Raw genomic sequence first — 20,086 nt, forward strand, 5'->3', positions numbered from 1 at the left:
TTCACTTTGAATTTGAAAAACTCTTTTCCTACCTATGTCCTAGTTTGGATAAATACGATTTTCTGACATACTAAAAAAGAACAGGTATTAGGAGATTCTTAATGCATTCCACATTATGAATTACATTTCCACAAGTAATTCAGTACTGTTTAAATCTTCTCTATTTACATTCAGTGCCACCATAACACAGAAGCTACCACTCAACTTATATTTTAAAAAGATTTCTCAAGCCAGATCACTATAGTCATAAAAAGAAGAACCTGTAAAACTTTGAAGATCCCTACTCATTTCCTATGACACTTAATTGAATGTTCTGTCAACACTTAGCATTAACTGTCTTTGGTACAACTATTTTTTGGATTACATATTACAAAATTACTGAAGAGTTTTCAGAGGGCTTTGAGCTGGTGCCCTCAGAGTATCATTCTTGCTTGTTGAAGATGGCAACATTTTTAATGTTTTTTAAAAATTAGAAATCCGTAAATGTAACCACAATGCCAGAATCAGATATTAGATATTTTACTAATACCATCCAAAACTTAAGAAGACATCTTTGGAAATGGTGATGAATATATTCATCTACTGTACTTATGCTTGCATATTATTATTTAATGTGAGTGCAATGCCCCTTCAAGTCTTTTGGGTTTTAAATGTGTTTATTGCAAGAAATCTGTAACTGCTACTGCTCAAAGAAAAATGGCACAAAAGAAGATGTTGGATTCTAAAAAATTGCAATGACAGTCTCCTGTAATAGTACCCATTCATGGTTTTGCATGTATACAGTGATTTTTGCAAAAATGTTTGAATCTTCTTTTTGTACATGTCTACCAGGTTTTTGTCATGATCAAAGCAGTCCAATAATAAATATAAAACAAGTTATTTGCTGTTTAAGTAGAAGTCCCCACTGAACTTACTGTTTGAGTGCAAATTATGTATATATATAGCAGGAAATACAACGATACAGAGAGGGACCAATACATCACATGTTGTGTTGGTCAGAAGCAGGAAGTGCTCATAATATATCAAGATGTGCTACAACTGTCACTCAAATCCCTCTTTCTAAAAACATTGATACAGCCTTCTTATTTAATCCTTTATGATGACGAGTAGATTTTTTTCATTACCTTTTGTCACTAGTAGTTTTCTTTTACACACAATGATTGGATCCTTTCCTTTTCTTGATTACCCTTCTCAGGTGGGAAGAGGTTATTGGGTGATAGAACAACTGACTAAAAAATAACAAGAAGGAATGTGTCTTATTAACTACTTGCTAGTTCAGAAAACATTCACTTGAGCTCCAGGCAGCCCACAGAACAAAATACATTGGCACTACCTATCGTGTATCCTCCATGTCATGGCTGCCAGATCATTTGGCAGAGCCACTGGGATGAAGTTTCTCTCCTCTAGGTGAAATTTTGTTGGGATTTCTCAGAATAGTAGAAGGATTCTCATCTTCTCAGCAAACAGGTTGTGCTTTGTTGCAGGATATGAAATCCTGCCTTGGTTGGTTGTTTGGTTGGCTGGTTGGTGAGGCTCACTGCACTTGTGTCTTGCCATACTCTGCTGTATTATTTCTTACAAGAGTCCCAAGAGCAATAGAACATACTACTGCTCAGATGAGTAGGTAGGTTTCTCTCCCTGTTACTGTTTCAAGCTGTCTGTATGGCCAGCAATTGTTACAGCCCAAGAGAACTTACAAATTTTCCTTTGTCAACAAAAGGGACAGAAATGTATTGGCCCCCCACATCCCTGCTGCTGCCCACTGACTGTTCCCAGACCAGTCTAAGTTCTGATGTAATCATCCAATTATGTACAGAAGAATCTCCTGACTCAAAAATCCAAGCATCCTGACTAAAAACCATTCCCCCTGTGTATGAGAGTTCAAATTAGTATGATTGATTCCTTACAACACATTTTCCTTCCTACAGGTTTTGCTAAATTATGAGCTACCAACAGCATGCCTTTATTATTTTATGACCACAAACTTTCTGAATATTGAAAACTCCATAAATTTCTCTGATATTGTTCACTCTGGCAGTGAACAAAAACAGTTTTAGTGCTATCATTTTAAAAAATGTTATAAAAATCTAAGTCTAATAATAAAGGATTATTGCTACCTGGTAATATATGACTGCCAGATGATAAGATTTAAAAAGTATTTTCTGAGAGACTAATTCATCTATTTTCTACCTGGTTTTATCTGTTTTTGCTAAAAGCATGTTTGTGAAATCTATTTATGTCACAGCTTTCTACATTTTTCATCATGTTTTTTCTCTCTTATTTCCTTGGAACCTTTCCATCATTTACAGATGCAAAGATAAAATAAGCAGATACCTCTGAAAATGATGATGTATATAGTTTCTAGGTTAATTAGCACTGGATAAGCATAGGATAGTTTAAAGTTTGGTTGTGGTTTGTTTTTTTCCAGAAACCATGAGAATTTTCATATATGAATAGTAATTACAAAAGTCCTTGAGAATTCTGTACTCATACACAACTTTATTCCTATTTGTAAAAAACATAAGTAATGAAGCGGAGAAAAAAAATTAAAGTAAATTCCAAGGACAAACAACTCTACCACGTACAAAAATAAACATCATATTGGATATCCCAAATGAGATCTGAAAGAAGAGAAAGGAGTACTGTAATCAGCTCTATGAAAGTGCTCACCAGAATAGCTTTTCCACTTAACAGCTGTGTGCATCTTACAGCTGTGAATCAGCATTCCCCCAGACTGGGTTTCTTTTGTAAATGACAAGTATCATGGCTTCTGCCTATCCCCTATTGCTTTGAATGAGCACACACAATGCAAGCCTCCATTGACAAACTTCATCAAATTACCCTGGGTGATACAGTAGGTTTGATGTTCTGCTTCAGAATATAATGAATTAATCATTGCTTAAAAAAGAGAGAAAAGCTCAGTATTGTATCTAACAAATTATTTCATTATTAGTATTTGGGGGTGAGATAAACACTAGATCAAATGATTAAGTCATGGTAATGGTATTTCATTTCAATAAATGTATTACACCATACTACACAAAGAAGCGTCATAGTATTTTTCAAATACCTAGCTTTGATAAAAGAGAATATTTGGCACCATAGCCACCTGGATATTCCTGTATCTTCTTTACACTCTCAAAAAAACTACTTTACAGTCAAGCAGGATCTGAAACAGCATATGGTCCCTTTGTTATCGGAGATTCTTTGCTATGTTATCCTTTATCTCCTCTCTTTTAATTTAAAAGCATGTTTATTGAAGAAAAAAAGTAATAAGAGTTTGTAGCAGAAGAGCATAAAAACACTCTCCTGGATGCAAAACAACTTACCAAATGCCACTGTGGGTGAAAAGAAGGATGAAATATTCCCCCCTAACACTCCTTATTTTTGAATGCCTGAATTCAAGAATAAGTCTTGAAGGAAACACTTTAAGTTACTAATCCTGTGAAGACCAATTATCTGGTGCTTTGTTAAAAATATTCATTGTACCTATTTCAACATATCACCTGTCAGTCTTAAAAGGCTCCTTCATCACAACTGCTAAAATAAAAATAAAAATAAAAATAAAAGTAAAAATAGAGTAATTAAAATGCTATAGTAGCTTGGGGTTTTGGGAAGGTGAAAACAGAGATGGAGGTACACTACCAAAGCTCCACAATTCCTCTCTGCTCCATTTAAAATGTTTTAAAACCATAACCTTCCTTTGTTATCTTATCTGGTCACTGATCATTCTTACCTACTTTATTGTTGGTCTTAAAACTAGCAGAGATAAATGCAAGCGTAGTGTTTAATGTATTGGTAGACCCTGATGAATTAAGTGGTAGACAGAGCGGCATTGTCACCACAGTTCTAAATGTGCCACTTCATGAAGATAGCAAGCACCAGATACAGGATTTCCCTTTAAATGACTTTGCAGAATGGGTCACCGGTGTCTTAGTTATCCATTAAGTCCCATGCATGCATGAATAACAGTAGAAATTATTTTATTTGTCAACTCAGTTCTGTTTTCTTCAATGATTCAAGTGATGAAGCTTAGTTTTACAACTTTTAGCTTAATTATTTCCATCATGCCACTTCTCCAGCCTAAGCAATCCCCATTTTGCCTGTCTTTGCAAATATGTAAACCTCTCTGTTCCATATAAAATCTCTGTTGCCTTACTCTGTGCTCTCTCCTACTTATTTATATTTTATCTCATTTTTGCCACGTCACCTCAAAGTGGTAAAGAAAAAAGGCAAGAGAGAAAAAAAAAAAAGAAAAAGCAAGAGAAAAAAAGTCTTCTGTCTAACTCATATTTGTTATCAAGAAACACCTAACTTAGTCCCTGCGTGACCTCTCAATGTAATTTTATCTTCTGTATCCTCAGTTTCTTTAGCTTAAAGCCTTCAGTTTCATGGTGTCTGGCAAATTGTTTTGAATATGGCTTGAAAACTGCAGCACATTCAAAAATGTTGAAGGAGTAAAAAGATATCTGGACACTCGGCATACCCAAACACCCCCTTGAGACTCTCTCTGCCATTCGTATCAGATATTGGACACCATAAAAGTTTAATCTATAAAAAAATAGCTAAGTAATGTTTCCAAGTCATGAAAATTGGAATAATTTATTATAAACATACACAACACCCTCATGAAGGGCAAACTATTCCTTGGTAAGTCATCCTCCTAACAATCGCTATATATGCTTTCCTCTAATCTGTCTCATCTGTTTGCTAGTCTTTAGTTTTGAAAATTAACAGCCCCCCAAATGTTCTATAGGGAAGGCCTGGAACAGCTCAGTCCTTCTGTCAATTTGCTGACTGGCCTAAGGTGACCAGATCTGTAACCTGGGGTGTGAAATAAACAGATTCCATAAATTTATGTTTCCTCCCAAGATGATATAATTTGAAATAGCATCAAAACTAGAGTAGTTATGTCATGTACCTGAAAAATTCTTGCTCCAATTGGAACCTCATATGGAACTTCTCAGACACTGAACTGTGCCACTCTGCTTTTATAGTTGTTAGTGCTACCCAATATAAAGTACTAATAAAAGGTACATTTTAAAACTTCCTTTCTAGTTTTCCTGTAAATTCAACTTCCCACTACAGTGGGGCAATCAGTCAGGCTTGGGGATGCTTCTGCCAGGCTGTTTGTACTAGATCATTATTTCTGAAACCTACCTCGGCATGCAGGGAAAAGTTTATCATTTCAGGGAATGAGTGGCACTGTCTTTTCTGCTCTACTATGCTAGTTTTCTGGTCTTTTCAGGTATATGAACTAACTTGTTCTTCTATATCCACCCAAGAATATCCTTCAGTGGCCTAAGTAGCACACTGTGGGGATTTCTCCTGATGACGCTGGCACGTGGCCAGTTGTGAGCAAATTAACTATGTGACCTCAGAAGCACACACTTAGATTTGAAAGTATCTGTCCCTAGCCTCCCTACCAGACAGAAAACAGTTGCTACTCCACTGGTGCTCATTAATTTGGAAACATCACCACAAGGACTGAAGATAGCATCTCCATGTGGCAAAACACTGTCTGGTTCAAACACATATTTGGAACAGGTTCAGGGATGACTTCACTGTGCACTGTTTACCACCATAGCCATGCCCTCTGTCTTTCCAGTCCTTTTACTACAGGTTGTCTTTTTCCTATGCCTAAAGGCTTATTCCTCTGAAGTGGAATTATATTTATTTTATGTTTATTTCCTAAACATCCTACTTTTAAAATTACACATTCCTTCCCAAAGTTCCTTTGAAACCTTGAGTCTTCTATTAAACACACAACAAGCAAATGCAATAACCTCCCTATACCATATTTTCAGGTTTTTCTGCAGAATAGACTAGAGACTCTATGGATTTTCCGACAAATTATTTTAGAAAGAAATAAATTATATTAGATTATATTTCACTTGTAAACCACACGAACATATGCCTCCAGATGGGAAAGGTCAGGATTTTACATTAACCCTTTGAACTAGATATCCCCTTTGAAAGATGAAAGTTTGGTAGTAAATGGACCCACAAGTTTTTGAATAATTTTTCATTTAAATAATGGATTTCTTATTTTCATCCATCATTAACTTAATTGATCTCATTTAAACATGCAAATTGTGGCACTGAACTTTCATGTTCACAGATATGATTCTTTACTGTTTACAGTAACCTTTATGTTTCATTTGTTTCAAGCATTCACTAATATGAAAAGCTTAAACAAGATAATTTTAGTTATTAACATGGCGTTTACATAATTATTGAGCTAAATAATTAAACAGAGTAACGTCTTATTTACTTTTCATTCAATCTGTAGAGGTGTACATGTACTGAAGCTGTATCTTTTAATTTGGATTCTTACCAGTACTATTTTTAAATGCATCTTACCCTGGCAAATATGGAAATATTCCTCCTTTAAGGGAGACAGAATGGAAAGCTGGTAAATGGAGTACTGAAATAACTTTGAGACATATTTATTACTCATATCATGGATCAGAAAACCCAAACAAAGCTGCTTTTGTAAAACACCAGCAGAGTATCTCAACACAAATGAGTCTTGGGTGGAAACCTGTACATATATAAACAGTAAATTTATCTCACAATATAACAGGGAATCAACAGGAAGACCTTGAAATTCTCTCATTCTCAAGGTCACAGCTGTCCAGCAGAACTTCATCTTCATTGAAAGAGAAAAGCAGGAACACCACTCAGAGAGTTGACCTCTAAATGACTGGAGCACAAGTCACAAGACATGGTGCCTCTCTGTCAGATTCAAGAAGCCATTTAAGAAAATATCCAGCTTTTCCTCATAAGCTTCTGGAGGATTTAAACAGCTGACAGATTTTCTCTTAAGTGAAGGAAATCCTTGCTTGCTTAGGCCCACAGAGAGAGGGAGGTTTTGTGAAGGACCAAGGTCCTGTCTGTACACCAGAAGGCTTCTTGTCTTTTAAGGAGGGGCAAAAAGTGCCTTTAATCACAAAATCATCTAAGTTGTGAGATAAACGTTGGGCAGAGAAACCTATTTGAAAAGCTGAGATGTAAGGATCTAAGGTCCAGGCTTCCTGTTCTGTAAAGATGGAGCAAACAGTACTGCTATAGCCAAGCCCAAGTGTGGTATACATGTGGAACTGAAAATATAAAATATGTCTCTCGGACCAGTTTTTTTTCCTTCACCCGGCTGGTAAATTACCATATGTTTATCTCAAGGAATGCCTGACAGACACCTGGTCGCCCAAACCTAGCAGGGTTCCAGGACACAAAGATAAGAAATGACTCATCCCAGGAAGCCTGGAGATATGTATATATCAGGGCCACCTTGAATGAAGTGACCCCCCCCCTTTCTTTTTGGGGGATAAATAACCCTAGGAAAAGATGGGAAAAGTGCGCGCTTCTTCGGCTCGACGTCTCCTCAGCTCGTCACCCCGATTTCCAGCTACGAAAAGACAGCAGCGACGCAACAGCGAAACCCAGGAGCAGCCCCAGCCCGAAGAACCAGGAGCAACTTTCCAGCCCGAGGCCTGGCCCTGCGCGGACGGTGATATTTTCTCTCTTTTGTTTCTCCTTTTGTAACTCTTAACGACCCTCGATTAAGGTGGTTACTTTATACAAAAGGTCTTATTGCTAGTATAACGGCTTTCCCTGTTTAGAAATAAACTTTGTAACTAATTTTAAATCCAGCAGTCGGGTTATTTGTCAATTCAAGCGTCGTCTCTGAGTCAGTGGCTGAATTTTCCTCGCAATCAAAATATAAATAATAACTCGGATCGTAACACCAAGTGACCAAGATGCTATGGATAAAAGACACATGCAAAAAAGAGTCCTGGGACAGGCCAATACTGGTGCAAAACCCAGCACTCTGGTGTCTGAAGCAGAGATTGCTCTTCCAGCACACACAGTCCCGACAAATCACTCAAAAAAAAAAAAAATTGTTCTGGGTTTCCCTCTTGAGGCCTATTATTCATACCTGGCTTTGTCAGATATGCTTAGCACAAGGACTGATAAGAGAGAATATCTTATAAACTTCCAAAAGGTTGGATCTAGGTAGCTATATGATGGTGACAGCAGACTTGTTTCCTCAAAAAAAAGAACACATACCCTAATTTTGCCTCATTCAGAGAGATGTCGAAGAACTGGTAAGAACAAAGCATTAAAGCCAACAAAAACATTAGGAATCTATCTGTTTGGAGAAAAACAATTCTGTTTCTTCAAAGGGAAATGTTCTTTGCCTTTTGCTACACAAAAGGATGGCTTGTGACAGAGAATATGTTGCTGCATCTGTGGCATCATCTTATTCTTGAAAGATGGCTTAAGCTTGAGCTACTGCCTACATTCCACAAGTTCCACAGGTCTCTGAGGTGTCACAGCTCCCAAACACTCAAACTATTCTAAGATTAAATGGTTAGAGCAAAAGAGAAAATTGTGCTATTTTGGGATAAGGAACTGCAAAGTCTTGGATGTGCAAATATCAAATAAATTCTTTCTTTTATGGCCCTAAAGAATTGTGCTCTTGGAAAATATGGGTCTTTTCACTGTATCAAAATTTATAGAGGAGTTGTGTACTTAAGCTTATTGACTAAAGATACAGTTAGATAAACATTTTCTCTCAGGGTAAAGCCAAAACAAGTTTCAGTTCTTATAAATGCTCCAGCTGTTTTCACTCTTGACTACCAGCCTATCTGTATCCATTTGAGATGGCTCAATATTTTTGGTGTCTGTTAAAAAATAAATGAAAATTGGAAGGCCGTGACACTTCACTATCCTAGTTAGTAAACCATTTCCTGACTTGGGGATACATCTCTTGCCAGACTGTCCATAGAAAGATCAAGGCAGTGTGTGATCATGCTAAATATTCCCAGATTTTACTTCTAGCCAATGTCTCATTGAGATTCTCATACAGAATACTAAAGCGATGGTCACAAGCAAAGAGAATGACCAATTATTTTGTTGACTAATCAGAAACCAAAAAACATACATATTAGTGAAGGATTAACTATCATATTTTCTTCACTTAGGAAAAACATGTTTTCTAGACAGTACAAGCTACTTCCATAAAAGGGAAATGTACCTTTGTTCCTAAAGCATGGGTACCGCTTAACTCTTTAGGAGAAATATCTCATGTAAAGAAAAAATAATAAAAACAAATAATTAAAAGAAATAATCCGAGATCAAGGAAAAAATGAGATATCTCATGACAAAGTGTAAGATTAAAATAGTTTTTTTAAGCACAAGCTGAGGAACATAAGTAAGTAAATGGAAATCACACTAAAAGAAACTTCAAATCTTATGTTGAACAACTTCAAAAACACAAAAGGTCTGCCTCAGCCACAAAGTTGAAAAAGAAAACTTTCCTTTGCCCCTCACGCTAGGAGGTGTCCAGTTCTCTATGGTTTTTTTGTAGGTACACATCTGACCCTTCTGAGCCAGAAATAGACAGGAAGTCCATGGTTGAGATAGTAATCTCAAGCAGTCAACTGCAGATATTTAAGCTTAAGAAAAATATCCTTTTTCCCCTTTAAATACTGTTCTGATGTATAGCTGTGTTTTAGGCATTCTCGATAGACAAAAGGTCATGCACGACCCTTTTCTTGCTTTTTAAAATAATGCCTTATTTCACACAATATTATATTAATGTATATTATAATATACACTATATTTCACATCTTAAATACTCACAGACACATATATATAATATTTTACATGTTTTCATTTTTTTTGTTCAGAAGTTATAATTTTAGAAATTGTCTTCTAACAAAAGCACAAAACCGGCCAAGTAAAAATATTGGACTAAACTCTCTTAGTCATCAAGAGGTAATATAGCTCTTTAATAAAATTACTCTGCTTTATTCCTGCAGAAATTCTTCCCCTGTCCTGTTGTCAGAGAAACCTCCATTTGTTAATTCATCAGAAATCACAGTAGCAACTGTTGGTACACACACACACAAACACACACAATTTTCTACATGTTTGCACAAGTTCATTGCTGATTTGCTCATCTGTAGTCTGCTTGCTGCATTTAAGTCATTTTGTTTACTTAATTCAAAATCAATAAGTTCATTTCCCAGACAATAGCTAACACTGTCTTGGAACAGCTGCCTAATTTTAAAGTCAAGTTTGGACATTTATTGCAAAAGACTCTAATACCAAACCCCAAATGAAGCAACAGCCTGTTACACAAACATTGCTGGAATAGCCTGCAGTGGATGGCTATAGGCTTGTCAGCCTGACAATTCACTGCACATCTGTGTCTGCCAATATAGAATTTACCCAAAATTGCCTCTCCAGACACTTCTTTACATAACACATATTTAGCTTATTAGTGCTGTCATTTGGGACTGTGGTCAGCTTTTGAGCAAAATCTCATGGAGTCTGCTAGCATGGATCATACCACCGCTGCCATTTTAGAATCATGATGATTAGGTTTGAAGTTCAAATGATTTGATTTCACTTTAAAGCTTCAAAAGCAACACTCAGGGCAGACTTACACAATTAATTTTTTTCTGAGGTCTGATGGGTAATTTACTGTAGTCAGAGAATCTTCACTAAGTAAAGTAATTACCACTGGGTAATTTTATGGCTTTCTGTACATAAAGAAGCAGCATGTTGAATGGTGTCTGCTCAGATAAGATCTAGAGGAAAGTGAAGACATGAAACAACATATGTCTGAGTAGGGCTGAGCAAAATTCACTCATTTCCCAGATATGGACCAGAAGTTGCACTTGTCCTCAAAATGTCTTTCCAGGAGTGCACAAAGACTTACAGTATACAATCCCCTAAATATGGCACTGAGAAACTTTCAAAATTGAATTACTGCACCTGTGTGATCCTTCAATAAAGGAACGAAGAACACATTCTTAGTTTAGTTTGAAGGCAGAAGTAAACAATGAAACAAAATAGCCCTTTGAGATTTGTATTTACCACTTACAAGAAGCACTTGCTAATAATCAGTGGCAGCTAGGCTGACAAGCAAACTTGAGAGTAAAGCCATGGGGGATCCAAGTCTATTCTAGGTTTACTGTTGACAGTAAGGGTCAGAGGAAAAATCATCTCAGCAAGCAGTGTCATGCTACCACAAACCTCTGCTGGCCGAGCAGAAACTAAATTACAGCCAAACCTTTCAGCACGACAGAAAGACCTGGGCAACCGGGCTGCCCCGCAGTGCACAGAGCACCACACAGGTCACACAGATAGGACATAACATAAAGTAGTGATAAATAATGCTCCAAAGATTGGACAAGTTAATTATCCCACAGTCTGGAGTGGGGTAGTATATGCTTACTCCAACAGCATCCTATTACTTTAATAACTGAAGTCTGCAAATCCTGGTGTAAACAAGGACTGGTTAGGGTCTCCGTCAAGATATACTTTTTTTTGGTCAAGCTACAATTAATATGGGTAATTTTTACTTCTGGACATACCATTAAAGGAGGAAAAAAAAAAATGAAAGAAAGAAAAAAAGGTAGCAGAAGGATGAAGGCATTCTATTTATAACAGACATGTATCTATATCAGAAGAAAATAAAACCTTTTTATCCTAAAATTTAGTCCTCATGTTCATTTCATGGACTGTAATTCTATTGGGGAAAGTTGATTTGATTGCTCTATCACACTAATAAAAGCTAAGATTTGTGAAAGGGGAAGAAGAGGGAATAAAATATATCCCATATTGATATTGCTGGTAAATGGCATTACTGGCTTTTGAGCTTTTGTTTTCTCAAGTTTACTCCCTAGTAAAGTTGATGATAAAAGCAGCTGTGTGGACTCATAAACACCTCTATCTACATCTCCCTATGGACTCATTACAAATATCTGTTTCATACAGTCTCATTGTCTAGGACAGATTTAATTTTATTCTCTTTCAATAAGCATAAATAAAAATCTGTCATTCCAACCGTTGTGTTGCTTTCCTTTTTCTCTACCTATCATCCACTGGATGCAAAAAAAGTCCTGTAATTCCTACTGTTATGTTGTTTTCCTTTTTTTTTTTTTTTTTTTTCTTTTGATTTTTCTTTTTTTTTTTGGTTGGTTGGTTTTGGGTTTTTTGGGGTTTTTTTTTGTTTGGTTTTTGTTTTTTTGTGTGTTTGGGTTTGGCTTTTTGTGTGTGGTTTTATTTTGTTTGTTTGTTTGTGTGTTTTTGTTTTTGATGAAGCCACGAAAGCTTTGTCCATTTTCAGGAGCTATTCGCTTGAAACAAAAAAGATTCCCTTTACTTTCAAGCCTAATTATACAGGGTAGAAATGGTTATTTATTATTGTACTGTTTCTCTAACCTGTGATGATACGCTGATGATTTGTAAAGAACATCTGTGTACCACAGATAAAATTCTTTAGATTTTACAAAGGTGTTTAAAAAGCAAGTGCAGTTCCAGTGGGTCATGCCTAATCACTGTGCATTTGTTCTCTCCCAAACAAATGCTCATTCTTGCTGTTCTGTTTGACCATTGTAAGGGACTCACTTATCATTCTCCCATAGCTCTCTGCTCTGATGAAATACCCCTGAGACATTCAGAACAAGTGCCCTGTGGAGCAATGCCACACTACTTCCTTGTGATTTTGGAGCCTACAGGTTGTCAGAATAACAAATCTTCCTGACTTTTCTCATGGGGTACCATAATTCATCTGTTTTGTCAGCACTATTTTTGAACTCCTGTCAGGTGGCATTGAGAATATATTGGGTCAGCTCACATTGGGTCCTGTGACTGCCTCTCATTAATACAAATAGGATGCTTCTTATACTTTTGAAGTCTTATGGATTGATGGAAAAAAACCAGCAAGTTTCAGTGACTGCAGCAAAACCCAGGAGGATGGTGAGCAGCACCAGGAGAATAAAATCAAGGGCCCCTTTTCCAGGGCTATGTACTCCACTCATAGTCTTTAGGATTTCTCTGGTAAATCATCCTTCTCCTCTTTTTACTTCAAGGCTCTCTTGAGTAGTTCCCTGAATCTTCTTATCTTTTTATGCAGTTTCCTTTAGAAATCTGGCCAGTATTAGACTTATGAGTATGTAGACCATGGAGATGGAAGTGGTAAGGAGGACAGTAATAGCCTGTTCTTAGTCTCCTTGTCACCAGTAATAAAATACTGCTTTCTCCATCATTTTAAATTATACTTTCACCCTTTCTTCTAAACTTGAGCTTCTTTGGGCACTTTTCCCGCTTATCTTTCCATGCATAATGACTATACTCATGCTGGAGAGTGGCAAATTGATTGGTGGAAAATTAAGAGCAACCAGCAACAACAGAGAATAAATATTTGTACATTGTGATTCTTGATACGCTGGCAGTCTTGGGGGGGAAGCAACATAAAGCACATTAGTAACCGTAGTTGGCCTGTGCAGTTAGAGAACTTTGCTGACTGCACAGAAGAGAGAAGAGTCTTGTTTGAAACATGAAGCAACAGGCATAGGGGAAGGTGCACCCTACAGCTATTTAGCAAAGAAGCATCTTGCTACCTAGGATGCAAATGAGAGGGAAACAAGCATTCAGTAAGCTTTATTTATGAGAGGCCACAGCAAGGATGCTTTGCCTTATGATCTTCTGGTGCTCATGCAAACCAGACCTGCCTTTACCTTGAATCACATTAGACTGCAGCCACTGTGACTAGGTTCAAACCTTGTGTAGCCAATCCTGTTTATGTATGTATCTACACAATTCAGTTCATCTACTATAGTGCCAATATCTTGAGCAGGGAGCTGGAGGAAAAGCAACCAATTTGAAAGGAATGCATGGGCCAGATCAGTGGCTGATGATTGTGGGATTTAGAATTAAAGGAAATAAAGCTCTTAAGGATTCATTTCTAGTACAGATGTCATTAGAACATGGTAGGGGAGGCAGGTGCTTCATAGCAATTTAGTGAAGAAAGGCTTTGATCTACTTCAGTAAAAGGATGTGTAGAATGTTTTAGAAAAGAGTTATTTCCAGTACATATTACTTGTGCATGCTAATCCACATCCTCCTAATTTTCAGACTTTTTTCAGATGGCATTTTTAGCAGTGCTGTCAGCTTTTACGCATGAAGTGCTGCTTTCGCCATTAGTACATTTTATGAGTGCTACAAGTCTTATATGCACACAGAAATATCCCCGTTTAGAAGCAAGTTTTATATACCAACAGTCCTTGACATGGTATCTCCTTAACAGACACACTTATCTGCTTTATAATGGGACCTAAGGCCTTTGATTTTACCTACCCTAGAAACAGATCCATGAAAGGTCTCTTCTCTTTACTTGGTCTGCCTATTTTGCAAATGTCTGTTTTTGCCAGCTGGCAATCAAAAGCACAGGTGTTCTGCAGAAATTCAAACAGCTGTACCCTAAAGAATGGTGAGTATAATGCAAGTGAATATGAAAATGTCATCTGGTGGTGAAAAGGCATTCTCCTGAGTATCTCACAGTTTGTAAGTGAAAAAAAAGCTGACTCAAAGACATCATGACTTTGGAGTAGGGTACACAGGCAGGTGCATTCAACACTGAAACAATACAATGAGCAAAAATATCAAGTTTACAGAAATCCTATATGAAAAAAATAACTCAGTATCTAAAGATAAAAAAAAAAAAAAAAAGTTTTGATTATCAAGATTAATATCCTGTATAATAAAAAATAATTCTAAAGGGTGTTTCTTCCTGGAGCTGTGTTACTAACACTATTACAGAGAGTTTCATCAGCAAGATTGAAAGCTACCATGGCAGTCTGCTGCAAAATTTGCTTCTTCATTGCCTTGTTTTAAATTTTTAGGAATTTTCAGGGAAAACTGTGAACCTGATTTTCAGAACTCTTTTGCAATGCTACAATGATAAACAAAACAAACAAATTCATTTCCTCTCTACCATTTCTTGAAGCAATCTCAAAAAAACCTGTCTCATTGTTTTCAGTGGTAAAGCTGTCACTATATGTTTCAGATTTATTCCTGTAAAAAACAAAAAATAAACCCCAGCCAAATACAAACCTGAGATGTTGGCTAAACAGAAGATGTGATCTATCTGCATAATACCATATATTTTTATCATTTTTCCACAACAGAATTTCTGAAACAATACAAAATTACAAAAGCGAGCACATATAACATGTTACTTACAGTGTATTTCTAGAACCTGCATTGCTATCTGAGGTGTAGAATTTAGGGACTCATGATCTACTCTGCAACTTACAACTGCACCATCATCATTGCGATCTGCTAGGAAATCCAGTGTGCTGCTGACTGTGAATGTTTTACGATTTGCATCTTCTTCTTTTAAATATTTAACATCTGAAAGAAAAAGTAAACAATTAATTACCAATATTTTTAGGAAAAGTAGTTGAGCGTTAGACAGCAAAATATTTCATCATGCCTATTGAAAAAACACACCTTTTATATATGTTTTGAGCTCTCTAAAAAAAAAAAATTAATTGGACTGTAGTTATTCCTCAGTTTGCTCCAGCTGTCAAAGTAGGAGATATATATTGAAAATTTCAAAATTAATTACATGATACTGTAGTGACAGGGAAACTCCTTTCATCATTACCTCCTGTATGTTTAGGTCTGAATTTGATATAAACTTTCTCTGCAGTTCATTAGAAAAATGTGGTGTCTTCCAACCTTCGCTTCCTTTCAGTGGTCACAGTGTTACTAAATATTAAATTTTCTAAGACCATGCCTAAAATATTTTAAAGTTGTGAAATACAGGGATATTACTGAAACCATGTGAACTAAGGGTTGCATGCATACAGTCTCATTAATGCCGTGCTTAGTTTACTCATTCCTTACTCTGTTGTTTTGCTAGAATTATACTGATTTATGAATCAAACTAAGCCAAAATATAAACAATCACAGAATCATAGAATGGTTTGGGTTGGAAGGGACCTCTAAAGGTCATCTAGTCCAACCCTCTCTGCAGTAAGAAGGGACATCCTCAACTAGATCAGATTACACAGAGCCTTGTCAAGTCTCACCTTGAATATCTCCAGGGATTATCTCCTAACATGCCATCTAAATCTACTCTAATTTAAAACCATTGCCCCTCATCCTATCACTACAGGCCCTTGCAAACAGTCCCTCTCCAGATTTACCATAGGCCCCCTAAAGGTACTGGGAGGTCACTATTAGGTCTCCCCAAGCTGAACAACCTCTGCTCTCAGCCTTTGTAGGAAAGGTGCTCCAGCCCCCTGATCACTTCTATGGCCCTCCTCTGGAATGGAACTGCTCTATCAGGTCCATGTCCTTCCTGTACTGAGGGCTCCAGAGCTGGAGGCATATATATAAATATATATATCAATTGTAATATACTACTGTGAACAGAGCACATCATAGTATTTATTGGACTCTACAGACAAGTCCAAAGAAGACTGGAAAAAAAAAATTACTTCAAAGACACTTTCCACTCACTGCTTTATATCATGCTAAACTGGCCTACTGCTTTTGTGCAGATTCAGTAAAAAATCTCTTTGATAGTTTTCAGCCCAGTATTAGAGCACAGGGAGCCTACAGCTATGCTTAAGAAGTATTCAACTCAGCTCAGGGTTAAGGTTCAGATTGAGAAAGGACACACACATCAGATCAGAACTGAAGATCCAAAAGGCTGAGCATTCATTTTAAAAAGTTTTAACGTATTAACTGCAACATGAGATCTTCTTTCACATACTTTAGAATTGTTTTACTTGGCTTTCAACTACTTATAAAACTTATTGAATTTAATTTATTTCAGAAATTAGTAAGCTTGTTATATTGATTTGTTACAAGGAAATCTTTAAAGGACATATATAAATATATAAACATATATGTATTAAATGACACTAAAATTGCATGTCCTCTGTGTCCTAAAAAAAAAAAACAAAAAAACCGAAAATATAGGAGTTTTCAGCTTTACAAAATATACTAAATCCCCTTAGAGAAGAAGGTGACCTAAATAAAATTTCCATGAAACTGCAGTTTTAGCAAGCAAATCTTAAATGGCTTAAGCTACATCTTTTTAGATTAAAAATATTGCTGAAATCACACAGGTGTTCTTTTTTGTTGTCCCCAGATAGATGAAGACACCACATAGTTATTTGATTTCCATTTTTCTCTAGGAAATCTTTATTTCTTGCATACAAACCATTTACTGCTGGTTGGTTGCTAAGCTTTAAGAGATTTCAATTTCTGTCATGGAGACTATTAATATTTAGGGATCAGCAGGTGAGAGATATATTGATAAGGGCTAGAGCCCTTATAATCAAACAACAATTGTCTTCACTAATATTTAAAGCAAATACATGAGAATTTGTTCTGAGAGTTCGGTTTCCAATTTTAATAGTAAGCACCTATATAGAAAGCCTTCTGCTTATAAATAATGTACACATCCCTTTGCTTACTCACTTCAGACAGAAGACAGATGTCTCCTGAAAACAACAATTTAATTTCAGTGAGAGGTTGCGGATGCTAACCTTTAGAAAAACAAAAGCAGTTTATTTCCTAAATGGATTTTTAGAAGCTTTTCTCTAGACATCTATCGCTTGGAAGAGTTTAGCACTTAGATTTAATTATCTCTATTAAAAAAAGATGGTGATGTTATTCTATAAATTGTTGACATCTTCATCAACAGAAATACTTGTCCATTTTATCATCTGTATTTTCTTAGATTTTTCTTCATAGAAAAATGAAGGTGTGGTTGTGCTATATGCTAACTGAATATAACCCCACTTGGATGTAAAGTGCAGTGAAGACCAGGTATTGAATATGGGATCACATTCAGAATATTTACCCAGGTTTTTTACAGAATTCTACCATTTTGAAAAAAAAAAAATTAAAATAAGATCCAATACAGAGGCATATTCTCTGGAAACAACTAGAAACAGGTTAGGGTTTGACTAGGTACAAAGTAGCTTTATAGAGAAGGAATTGTATATCTTGAGAATAGGTTAAATGTTAGTCAGTGTGCCTTTACAGGGTTGAAAACTAAAACCTGGCTGTCCTTCATTAACAATAGCACAACCAGCAAGCCAGGAAAAGTGACTTCTTCTCTGCTCAGCACTTGCATGGCTGTATCCAGAGCACTGGACCCAGTTTTTATCTTTCCAGTACAATGAAGTTGTCAAGAAACAATAGAAGGCAGAGGTGCTGAATGCCTTCTTTGCCTCTGTCTTTACTCCTGCAGGGTTTCCACATGAGCCCCAGATTCATTTAGCCCCAGAAGTAGTCAAGATAGATAAGGAATTTGACGTAGTAGATGAGGATTGGGTTAGGGATCAGCTGAGTAATCTGGACATCCATAAGTCGATGGGTCCAGATGGAATGCATCCAAGGGTGCTGAGGGAGCTGGCGGAGGTCATTGCTAGGCCACTCTCCATCATCTTCAGTAAGTCATGGGTAACAGGAGAGGTGCCTGAGGACTGGAGAATAGCAAATGTCACTCCAGTCTACAAGAAGAGCAAGAAGGAGGACCCGGGTAACTATAGACCGGTCAGCCTCACCTCCATCCCTGGAAAGGTGATGGAACAACTTGTTCTTGTCACTATCTCCAGGCATATCAAGGACATGGGGGTCATCAAGAGCAGTCAGCATGGTTTTATCAAGGGTAAATCATGTTTGACTAACCTCATAGCCTTCTATGAGGAAATTACTAGGTGGATAGATGATGGAAGAGCGGTAGATGTGGTTTATCTTGATTTCAGTAAAGCATTTGACACTGTCTCTCACAGCATCCTTGTAGATAAGTTGACCAAGTATGGGTTTGGTGATCAGGTAGTGAGGTGGATCAGGAACTGGTTGAAAGGAAGGAGTCAGAGAGTTGTAGTCAATGGGGCAGAATCTGGTTGGAGGTGTGTGACTAGTGGAGTCCCTCAGGGGTCGGTACTGGGACCGGTGTTGTTCAATATCTTCATCAACGACTTGGATGAGGGTATAGAATGTACCCTCAGCAAGTTTGCTGATGACACTAAGCTGGGAGGAGTGGCTGACACACCGGAAGGCTGTGCTGCCATTCAGAGAGACTTAGACAGGCTGGAGAGTTGGGCAGAGAGAAACATGATGAAGTTCAACAAGGGGAAGTGTAGAGTTTTGCATTTGGGGAAGAACAACACAATGTCCCAGTATAGGTTGGGGGCTGACCTGCTGGAGAGCAGTGTAGGTGAAAGAGACCTGGGGGTCCTGGTAGACAAGAGGATGACCATGAGCCAGCAATGTGCCCTTGTGGCCAAGAAGGCCAATGGCATCCTGGGGTGCATTAGAAAGGGTGTGGTTAGTAGGTCAAGAGAGGTTCTCCTCCCCCTCTATTCTGCATTGGTGAGGCCGCACCTGGAGTATTGTGTCCAGTTCTGGGCCCCTCAGTTCAAGAAGGACAGGGAAGTGCTTGAAAGAGTCCAGCGCAGAGCTACTAAGATGATTAAGGGAGTGGAACATCTCCCCTATGAGGAAAGGCTGAGGGAGCTGGGTCTCTTTAGTTTGGAGAAAAGGAGACTGAGGGGTGACCTCATCAATGTTTTCAAATATGTAAGGGGTGAGTGTCAGGGAGATGGAGTTAGGCTTTTCTCAGTGATGACCAGTGATAGGACAAGGGGTAATGGGTGTAAATTGGAGCACAGGAGGTTCAAGTTGAATATTCGAAAAAATTTTTTTACTGTAAGGGTGACAGAGCCCTGGAACAGGCTGCCCAGGGGGGTCGTGGAGTCTCCTTCACTGGAGACATTCAAAACCCGCTTGGACACGTTCCTGCACGATGTACTCTAGGTGGCCCTGCTCTGGCAGGGGGGGTTGGACTAGATGATCTTTCGAGGTCCCTTCTAACCCCTAGGATTCTATGAACTCAAGGTGGCTCAATCAAAAGCTGGACAGATGGTCAGTGGCTGGAGCATATGAAGTATAAGGAGAACTTAAAATAGTTGGGTTTGATCAGGAAGAGAAGACCAAAACCAGGACAAGCTGCTTGCTGTCTTCAAGTAACTAGTGCATGGTCATAGACAAGAGGTCAGAGCCCATTCAGGTTTACAGCAAAAGTTGAGAGGCAATGCACATAGATTACAGCAAGGTTTTGCATCATGAAATATCTACATACAATGAAAATTCTCCACCGTAAGGGCTGTCAAATACTGAAACATCTAGCCCAGAGAGAGTATGGAACCTCTGTCTTTTAAGAGTTTCCAAAATCGAACCGGAGACCTTTTAGCAA

The 20,086-nt window shown here is 37.5% G+C and overlaps 1 protein-coding gene across 1 annotated transcript in view; it reads right to left on the reverse strand.

Moving 5' to 3' along the window:
* CADM2 (cell adhesion molecule 2) overlaps positions 1-20,086 on the reverse strand; it is a 605,838-nt gene that overhangs the window by 105,671 nt on the left and 480,081 nt on the right. Inside the window, exon 6 of the mRNA XM_030466429.1 lies at positions 15,043-15,213. Within this exon, the coding sequence (XP_030322289.1) occupies positions 15,043-15,213 (171 nt within the window). The remainder of the gene's footprint in view (positions 1-15,042; positions 15,214-20,086) is intronic.

Source organism: Calypte anna, chromosome 1 (assembly GCF_003957555.1).
Source record: "Calypte anna isolate BGI_N300 chromosome 1, bCalAnn1_v1.p, whole genome shotgun sequence".
Lineage (NCBI taxonomy): Eukaryota > Metazoa > Chordata > Aves > Apodiformes > Trochilidae > Calypte > Calypte anna.